Source organism: Salvelinus namaycush, chromosome 32 (genome assembly GCF_016432855.1).
Source record: "Salvelinus namaycush isolate Seneca chromosome 32, SaNama_1.0, whole genome shotgun sequence".
In the NCBI taxonomy this organism is placed as follows: Eukaryota; Metazoa; Chordata; class Actinopteri; order Salmoniformes; family Salmonidae; genus Salvelinus; species Salvelinus namaycush.
Genome location: NC_052338.1, coordinates 10,333,641 through 10,343,698, shown reverse-complemented (window position 1 = coordinate 10,343,698; position 10,058 = coordinate 10,333,641). Strand labels below are relative to the sequence as shown.

General features: G+C 40.2%; 1 protein-coding gene across 1 annotated transcript; it reads right to left on the bottom strand.

The window, feature by feature from the left end:
• Positions 1 to 297: 297 nt before the first annotated feature.
• On the bottom strand, positions 298 to 7,618 carry LOC120027265 (tumor necrosis factor alpha-induced protein 8-like protein 2). The gene is made up of 3 exons (XM_038972178.1): positions 7,553 to 7,618; positions 2,184 to 2,508; positions 298 to 1,863 (listed from the first exon to the last, which is right to left on the bottom strand). Exons 2-3 carry the CDS (start codon positions 2,499 to 2,501, stop codon positions 1,621 to 1,623), a joined length of 561 nt encoding a protein of 186 aa, XP_038828106.1. The 5' UTR covers positions 2,502 to 2,508; positions 7,553 to 7,618; the 3' UTR covers positions 298 to 1,620.
• Positions 7,619 to 10,058: the final 2,440 nt, after the last annotated feature.

Genomic DNA, 10,058 nt, shown 5'->3' with positions numbered 1-10,058 from the left:
ATAAAACAATCTTAAATGATTTACTTCGGTTTAGATACAAGCATCATAAAACCTCTAACACGATAACTCAACTTACCCTTTTGGCTCAAATTGCCCCACTCTCCCCTATGTAGATTTTGGATACATATGGAGTTCATTGGTCATCTGTGTTTTGATACAAGCCTCTGGTCTGATTCAAACAACAGGGATTAAATTATCATTATATCTAATGGATGTTGGAAGAATAATTCTGTCCTATCTGGTACAAGATGAGTTGGATTCCCACCTCACAAGAAGCAGATTATTTTAAGGCTTTTATTGTAACTTTCAATAATATTAATACAGTTGCCTATGTGATAGTACTGATTGTATATTCATCAGATTTGAAAGAAGCAACTTGAATTATGGTAAATTTCAAGTGCCAGTAAGTAATCCAACTCCAGGTGCAATATTCACTATAGCCCACTAGAGGACAGCATGTCTTCATGAACCGGTCATTTTTCACAGTTTTGGCTAAGAATAGGATAACCTGTTGCATTAATGGCATGTACTGAAACTGGAATGACACGTTAATCAATGTTTGCATATCTAGTCTCACAATGCAGTTAGGTGATGCATGCTTGCCTCATTTCCTGAGGCCATTTTACGGGGAAAGCCTGAGGGTGCTGTCTTTTTGATGGTTCCTGTTTTCTTCTTTGCCAAACATTTTGTTGTCTGAAGTTTAACAAAACGGATAACTCACAATAAGCCTTCAAGCCTGATAGATACACACTATATTTTGGCCCGTAAGTCCTTTAATTGCAGATATTCCCTTTCGAATTGTGTACATCTAAGACAGTTATAGAAAACAGATCGCTTGCAAAGGGGTAGGGAACACCGTTAGGATTCACTTGCTGTGCAGTTCTGTTTCTCCTGTGGAAAGTGTTATGGTTCATGGTTAATTATTGCCTCATTCTTCTCCCATTGCACAACATCCACTAAGTGCTACTGCTGAAATACTACAAACTTGTCTACGCAACATGTTATAAACAAACATTTGCACTGCTAGCCCCCCAACCCCGTCGTGTAATCTTAACACACTCGTAAAATAGCTAATAAAAGAGCTAATATCTTAAAACAGGAGGACTAATCAATTCAAATTAGACCACAGATGCATTCTTATCGTGCTGGAAGCAGGGAGTCCTGACAAAGAAGTCGTTTAAAAAACAAAACAATTTGGAGGATTTCACAGGTGATTTTAGCAAAAATTTTGGCTTTTTTTCTTTCATATGTCATATTTGAATGGACTTTACTTAGCTCCAACAGCATTCGACTGAAATGCATTTAGGCAGAGGTAGAGGTAATATCCTAAGATGGTGAAATGTGACTACGCATTTCAATCACATTCATATTGTGATAATGATGAATACACAATATATCGCCCAGCCCTAATGCAGATGGCTTATGTTGTAAAGCAAGGGCGATGATTCCATGTCCTCACAAAGATCCCAACATAAATCAATATCTACATCATCAACTCACACTGAGTCAATGTCCCCATTAAGCTACCAAAATGATATTTTCACGGGCAAACTGAATTCAGAATTCTTTTATAGGCTTGCCACAGTTTCTCATTTTTCCAGCGCTGTTCGTAATTCCCACTCAAAGCTTGCCTTCCTCAACCAGTTTGTTCAGGCCATTGCAGATCTTGGTGAGATTAGGCCAGAGAGGGCCGCCGGGGGTGTAGAGGTTGGTCAGTAGGTCTGGGTCAGAGTAGTGGTTGAAGACATGCTGAATGCGTCCAAAGGATTTGGTTGTCAGGTGTTTCTCTACGAGCTTCAGCAAGATGTCCCTACAATCTGTCAGGAGCTCCGTCATGACAGCCTTATCAAATGTGAACTCCACCTGGGCCAGAGGGATGGTAAATAAAATATTAGTGACAGCACAGTAGTAATTACAACACAGTTCTTAGAACAGCTGTAATCACCATTTAAGGTGCTAGTTTATGGTATTGGCTATAGGATATAGACTTTTGTAAGTGGGGCATTGTTGTTTCCTATTAAAGTCCCTTTAGGATTTTGTCCAGATAGTTTGACATTTTAGTAGGTATAATCAATGACTGTAGGGAGATGTCAGTTCTATCACACATGCTTTAGGTTGGGCCTTCATGCAGAGTTCAACTAAGGCTTTGAAGAGTTCTGATGAATGTTCTGATGTAAAGTTACCTCCTGGAAGCTGATTGCCGTCATGACCCCCTGGTGCAGCTTCTTCTTGAAGTCCTGAGCCAGGCTGAGCTCCTCTTTACTGAAGCGGTTGTGCCGAAAAAGAACCCCTACCTTTACAACCACCTTTACCAGGTCCTTGACCACCTTCTGGGCCTCTGTGCGGTTTCCAGAGTGTTCCTTGGAGATGCGGTAGAGCTCGTCCAGGATTTCGCTGCTGGTGTCGTCAATTAACATCTGCACCATGGATTTGCTGGCCATGTGGCTGAGGATTTTCTTCTGGGCCTTCATGGCCATGTCCTTAGAGCTGAAGGACTCCATTTTGACTCTGGGAAGGAATTAGAGAGTTGATGAGACAGAATAAATGGGTTAAGTGAAATATCTGATTGTCTAGTCCCAGCCGTGTTAGTTCACTGATGTACGCTGGTTTTCTCTGTCAAATTACCTTTATACTTTTACTGCAGTGGGCTAAATCCGGTCACACAGAGTGATTCTTGGTAGTCTTAAACAAATCTACTTTAAAACAAAAGTATACACTTCACACTCATGGTTATGGTCTTAAAAAAAACAGCTGTACCATGTCAGATATACAGTTGAAATGTATTATATTTTGAGTTAATGGCCCAATATTACATCCTATATATACACTGAACAAAAATATAAACTCAACATGTAAAGGCACAAAAAGCATATTTCACTCAAAAATGTGTTTACATCCATGCTAGTGAGCATTTCTCCTTTGCCAAGATAGTCCATCCACCTGACAGGTATGGCATAGCAAGAAGCTGATTAAACAGCATTATCATTACAAAGGTGCACTTTGTGCTGGGGACAATAAAATGCCACTCTAAAATGTGCAGTTTTGTCACACAACACAATGCCACAGATGTCTCAAGTTTTGAGGGACTGTGAAATTGGCATGCTGACTGCAGGAATGTCCACCAGAGCTGTAGCCAGAGAATTGAATGTTAATTTCTCTTCCTTAAGCTGCCTCCAATGTCGTTTTAGAGAATTTGGCAGTACATCCAACCGGCCTCACATCCGCAAACCATGTGTAACCACGCCAGCCCAGGACCTCCACATCCGGCTACTTCACCTGCGGGACCAGCCACTAGGACAGCTGAGGAAACTGTGGAGCATTTCCGTCTGTAATAAAGATCTTTTGTGGGGAAATTGGCTGGCCCTGGCTCCTCAGTGGGTGGGTCTGGCTCCCAAGTGGTTGCGCCCCTGCCCAGTCATGTGAAATACATAGATTAGGGCCTAATGAGTTTATTTCAATTGACTGATTTCCTTATATGAACTGTAACTCAGCAAAACCTTTGAAATTGTTGCATGTTGCGTTGTATTATTTTGTTCAGTATAGTATTATGTCAACTTAAACAAAGGAGCAGTTCCAGGATAAAATAAACTAAGCGCAAATGTCCATAATTTTGGCATATGACCTTGTTTCTGATGACATATTCTCTCTAGGATCTTCTGAATAGCTCATCATGTAGCATTGCACAGTACATAAAGTACTGTAATTGTAGGACTGTATGACCTGTTATTGCAGGGGTTAACATCGCTTCACTCAAGGTCCAGTGGCACAAATGGATAAAAGTACAAACAATGATCTAATTGCTCCTGGAAACGGGTGTAAATGTGATGTAATCTGTTTGATCTTCTATTCCTCGGGATGTTTTCAATGGAACACTCCATGATTCTGCATGGTTGCTCGGATACCAACAGGAAGTATGATAAGCATGTCACATCACCCAGCCTTTGGAGCTAAATGGTTCTGATACCCTGAAGGGTAAAAACCTTTGTACAGTAGAGGAAGTCTAAGATACACTGCAGCTGCCAGTTTACGTTAAATGCACTGACTCTGTCATAGGTGTGTTTGACATAGTCTATGGTAAAAGGGTAATTAACCAATTGCATGGATTATGAAGACCCACTTTGCAACCAGTCAGCTCCATGTTACTTCAATAATCTGTGTGAGAATGAGAGGGAATTCAGACTGTATTATCACCAAATCATACGTGGTTATATAAACCATAGCTAGGACTTTCATGTTGACCACATACGTTACAAACCTTGAACAAAGATAAAACCAGACAATTGACTTAATGAAGTAGGTCAGATAGGTGGGGAAATCATACCGTAAACTCACTTGCGTATCCCTTCAAGTTTGCATAGCTAATGGTTACGCTTCTGGGTTTGCACATAATGTACATTTTCCACACCCATCAGCATCTGCCTGTTTTGCCTGGTAAAGGTTACAGATAATGTATCAACTTATTTCCGCCCTCTTCTGATTTGAATAGACCCTGATAAAATAAGCAATGTGGACCTCAGGTGTGACTCTATTATCATTAACTAGTTAATCAGATGGGCTGATACAGTATTGTATCTCAGTAGAGGGATGAAGGGACTAGTTAACATACTGCCCCCATTTTAGGCATTGAAAAGTATTGGGACAAATTCAGTTATATGTGTATTAAAGTAGTCAAAAGTTTAGTATTTGGTCCCATATTCCTATCACGCAATGATTACATCAAGTATATGAATCTACAAACTTGTTGGATGCATTTGCTGTTTGTTTTGGGTGTGTTTCAGATTATTTTGTACCCAATAGAAATGAATGGTAAATAATGCATTGTGTCATTTTGGAGTCACTTATATAATATGTTTTTTAATCACTTCTACATTAATGTGAACGCTACCATGATTACGGATAATCCTGAATGAATCGTGGTTAATGATGAAGGAGAAAGTTACTGTAGAACAAATGTCCTACCTCCCCAAAAATGCTATCCTCCCCTGTTATTGTAATGGTGAGAGGTTAGCATGTCTTGGGAGGTATGATACAGTATTTGCTCATCTGTTACTTTCTCACTCATCATTATTCACAATTCATTCAGGACTATCCGTGATCATGGGAGCATCCATATTAATGTAGAAGTGTTAAAAAACATTATATTCTTATTTCCAATCAAATTCATTAAAAAAATTACACAATACAATATTTACCATTACTTTTTCTATTGGGTACAAAATAATCTGAAACACAACCAAAACAAACAGCAAAAGTTTGATTTAATCGTTGCATGCTAGGAATATGGGACCAAATACTAAACTTCTGACTACTTTAATACACCTATAAGTAAATTTGTCCCAATTCTTTTGGTCACTTAAAATGGGGGGGGGGGACTATGGACAGAAAGCGCTGTAATTTCTAAACAGTTCACCCGATATGGATGAAAATACCCTCAAAAAATGTAATCTGACAGTCTGCACTTTAACATCATAGTCATTGTATCATTTCAAATCCAAAGTGCTGGAGTAGAGCATCAAAACAACAAAACATGTGTCACTGTCCCAATAATTACAGAGGGTTCAAACTTGGAACAGTTAAAATGTTGAACTGCATTTGCACACCTTTCTCATGTGTGATTCCTTGAAACAGCCTACATGAAAGCTGACTTACATCACAAGTCTGGCTGTTTTGTTTCAAAATGTGATGCACCTTTTTACGGAAGTGCCTGACTTCCTGTGTGAAACAGTCATAAGACGGAGACCTTAAAATGAAATAGAAGAAGTTGGCTACCAGTATGCTGTAACTGTCTTTCCCAAGCCTCAAAATGGCTTGGCCTCAAACACATTCAGATGACACACTCCTTCAAACAGTGAAGGTCAAATTTCCTGGTGGGTCAATGTAAGCTAAAGCTAACAGAGCTAATAGTTAGCTGTCTGAGAAACTCTAACACGTAGGCTGCCAATTTCAATTTGCAACATAACCTTCTGTGTTGGTGTCCTCCTGGAGAAACTTGTTTCCAAGTCTTTGAAGTAGAAATCAAATCTTACACAAAATATACTGGGCAATTAAATGTGAAGTAACGCCAAAAACAAGCAGTTAATTATTCATGGCCTGTGCTCGACTTGGACATGGGAGATGTTTGATTGCCTTGATTGGCTGATGCCTAATGATTTTCAATAACAAGTGACTGGTTTAAGTATAGGGTTAGCCAGAAGCACATGGGTAGACCATACTTCAGGTCTCAAGAAGGCAGTAGCATGCTAACTTGTTCATTTGCTACACATACTGTATCTATTGCCTTGAATGGGATCATAGCTGAGATCATGCCTATGGACACCCAGTTGCATTGTCAATGTTTGGATAACCTCAAATTGAATGTGTTTAACTCAGCTTTTACACAATGACTCAGCCCCTAAGTTTAGTTGTAGGTCACAGCTAAACAAACTGACAATCTCTTTTCTTCTTCATCCTTTTGCACCAAATGTATTCACGGACAGTTCCACAAAGTTCATATTTTCAACTCATCCCCTTGAACTTGTATCTCTTGTTCATATTCAGACCTACAAAGGCTGATTAACTCTGATATCTGCCACAATCACCCACCCCTTTACACAGGATGTTTTGATACAGATGTATGATCTTAATTTGATCACCCTGTTGCATAACTTCCCTGCAATTCAGGATATTTCAAACGTGTAGTGTATTTGAGGTTTGAAATTCCACTTTGAAATTTCAGACTTGATTTCCCCCGTACAAGTATCAACCCCTACAAAAATGTCCATTAATTACAATCCACATAGTAATTCACATTTCCTGTTGTTGCAAGATAATTTCCCTGCTCTAGCAAACTGGCTCAAATGAAGATTCTACATCTGTAAGAGACCCAAGGAGCTTGAGGAGATTGGTACATACTATAACGATCTGTTTCCTTTCAAGGTATTGGGTAACTTTAAAGTGGAGCAATCAAACGTAATATACTAGAATAAGCATAACAATCCCAAAAGCACACATACAAACTCACAAACGTATACACACACACACACAGTTGCCCACAGAGTTCTTTTTTAGCTACTAGAAAGCTATTATCACTTTTTCCTACAAGGTTTTGTCTTTGTCTTGTCTTTAAGTGGCTCTGATAATCCCAGACGTAGTCATTGTCGTTAAACCGATGGGTCTAAAAATATGACCTGCTCATATTTTCCATGCATTCTCCACCTCTAGCAATGTAGCTAAGCACCCACTCTTTAAAAAGAGGTTTGACATTATGGTTAATGTCTTACATAAAACTGAGGCTATGGAGTTTAAATAATGCTGTTTTGGGGCATAAATGTCTGAGCTCATTTGAAGGCACATGGCTGCACTGTACACTGACTCACAGACAAACATTTACTTATACACAAACACACAAGTATGCACAACAACACATACACTCACACACACTGCGTGCTAGCAGATACCCGTAGACTTCCAGTGATTGCGCTAACGCTAGTTAGCATTGGCTCACAAAACTACCTCTAACTTCACAAACCACACATCATCTTCCACTGAAATTACAGTGCTATGAAATGCTTACCTGAGTGCCTATGGACCCTTGGCTCCAGATAGACTCAGTGCTCCTGAGTCAGATGATAAGTCTCCTTTAAATAACACATTTATTGTCACGCCCCATAGTGGTGTGGTGTGTGTGTGTGTGTGTGTATCTCTCTCTCTCTCTCTCTCCCTCTCTCCCTCCCCCCCCTCTCTCTCTGTGTGTGTGTGTGCACCAGAACACACAATTTCACAGAATTTGCATTGTAAAACTATTCAGTAACTAGATAACTTTCATATCATTGCTATCTCATTGTTAAAGGGAGTGATATTTCACTAGACATAGCTATTATTTGGCTAAATGAACAGGTTATAATTAAGCTGCAGTATCTCCACACAAAATGAAGCAGATCATGATGAGGTAACATCATTATGTTGTGTCAGTTAACCCTTGGAGTCAAGCAGCTCTAGTTGGTCTAGTTCTATCTCTGTTATTTGCTTTCACTTCTACAACACTTTCATATCAGTGCAGATGAATGAAGAGAGGTGAGGACAGGAAGCAATGTAACACTATTTAGACACACCCCTACAGCACATTAGGCAAGCTTTTTTTCTGAGCTGATGCCTTTTTCACTGGGGGGGGGGGGGGGGGGGGGCAGGCCTGAAACCTTGAGCTAAAGTATCAGCATGCAATTACTTCAACAAAGGCCCTAAACCACTAGATTCAATTGAACATAAACAGTGATCCTCCAAGATCAAGTATTTTTTGTTGGCAAGCAGAAGGTTGGCAAACATTCAGAATACTACCTCAAAAAGAAGTAAGGCTTTTGTCAAAAGTTGGTACATTTGCAGAAAGGTTGATTATATATGCATAAAGTGTACTCCATATACATGCAATGACACCGTGTGCTTTGACAACAGACAGGAAGTGCAATGCAAGCAGTTTCCATCTTGATTCTTCACTATATTTATTTTATTTAACCAGGCAAGTCAGTTAAGAACAAATTGTTATTTACAATGACACCCTACCCTGGCCAAACCTTAACCCGGACAACACTGGGCCAATTGTGCACCACCCTATGGGACTCCCAATCACGGCTGGTAGTGAAACAGCCTGGAATCAAACCAGGGTCTGAAGTAACACCTCTAGCACTAAGATGCAGTGCCTTAGACCGCTGCACCACTTGGGAGACCTATCAGCTAATTAGATCAAACTGAAGCAGAAATACTGTTTTGGTGACTCCTGGGGCTTTACTCAGGCTTTTTCCCAAACATTGTGTGATTGCTCAGCTCATTGGTGCATTACTTTGATGTTGTATTGAGTTAACATTTGTCACATTAAAGGTAGACTCAGGAATATGACTACATCATACAAAGTGGGGCGACTTCCTGCTTTCAGCCATCAACAACAACAGAATTCAAAATCTGCCAAGTCTTCCGCTATTGTCCCTTCCAAATCTGTGCCTTCTCTTGAGGCATGCCCATATTGGGGAGTAGTAACAGTAGCAGTGATGGCAGATTTGAATTGTGTTGTTAATTTCTGTAAGCAGGAAGTCTCCCCACCTTGTATGAAGATGTCCTATTGTTGAGTCTACATTTAATTTCACTCTCCCTTGTGCAGTTAAGCATCATTATTATAGTATGCGTCTACCAGTAGATGGCAGTGGCCTTCTTGGTCTGAGCACTGACATTCACTTCTCCCCGTAATTTCTCTCCGGTATTCAGGATGATTGAATTGAGCCTACGCAATAAGCTGTGTCATCAGAAAACAACCAGCTGTTTCAGAATGTGTTAGGTATTGATTGACATATTTTGCTTACCTCAGATTCAAGTATTACGTTGATTTGACTTTAGAGCACTGTGGTCCCAACAGTATGTGCTTCAGTGTCTATACTGTCTATACAAAGTCCACTAGGGGCCACTGTGGCTCTTTAGAATCCTCCACTGACTTTTCTGAAACTGAAAGCAGGGGTGTAGTGTACCTCTGCTGCTGATGCTAGATCTGTTTATTCCACCAATACTGTAACATTTGGCAACGAGTTCAAAGCCTTAAAAACGGACCCCAAACCAGAGTTCTGGGCACTTGCTCATCTGCAAGAATGCACAGGTTGGTCATTTTTGGTGAATAACTGTTCAAAGCACAGTGTGGTACAGGCATTGGTAAAGGTGTAGAGCAGAGGTTAGGGAACAGGACTTGAGCCAGGACGTCAGCCTGTCCTGAGGGGGTAGCTGGCGCCAGGAGAGAGAACTATTAGGCTGCGCTTCTTGAGCCTCCATAGTCTGTAGTCATTCCACGCCAGTCTTGCTACAGTATAAATAAAGGCATCCTATGAATATGCGGGTGTCTGCTAAGCAGCAATGTAACCAAGGCGAAGAGGTGATTAAACGACGCTCAATTCACAGAAACTTCATGGCTCCATTTTGCACTTCTTCTCCATTGTTTGAACTTCCCCATACTCACAGGAGGATTGACATCACACATCTTTGTAGTTTCAAATTCACACACTGTTTTCATGTTGGATTTGCCTTTTTTTGCCAGCAAATCTGTTTGA

Bases quoted from the DNA above. Each gene is read 5' to 3' on its own strand.
- LOC120027265 (XM_038972178.1), bottom strand. From the start codon at position 2,501: ATGGAGTCCTTCAGCTCTAAGGACATGGCCATGAAGGCCCAGAAGAAA. The intron at 1,864-2,183 runs GTAACTTTACAT...CCTCTGGCCCAG, and splicing joins CGGCAATCAGCTTCCAGGAG to GTGGAGTTCACATTTGATAA.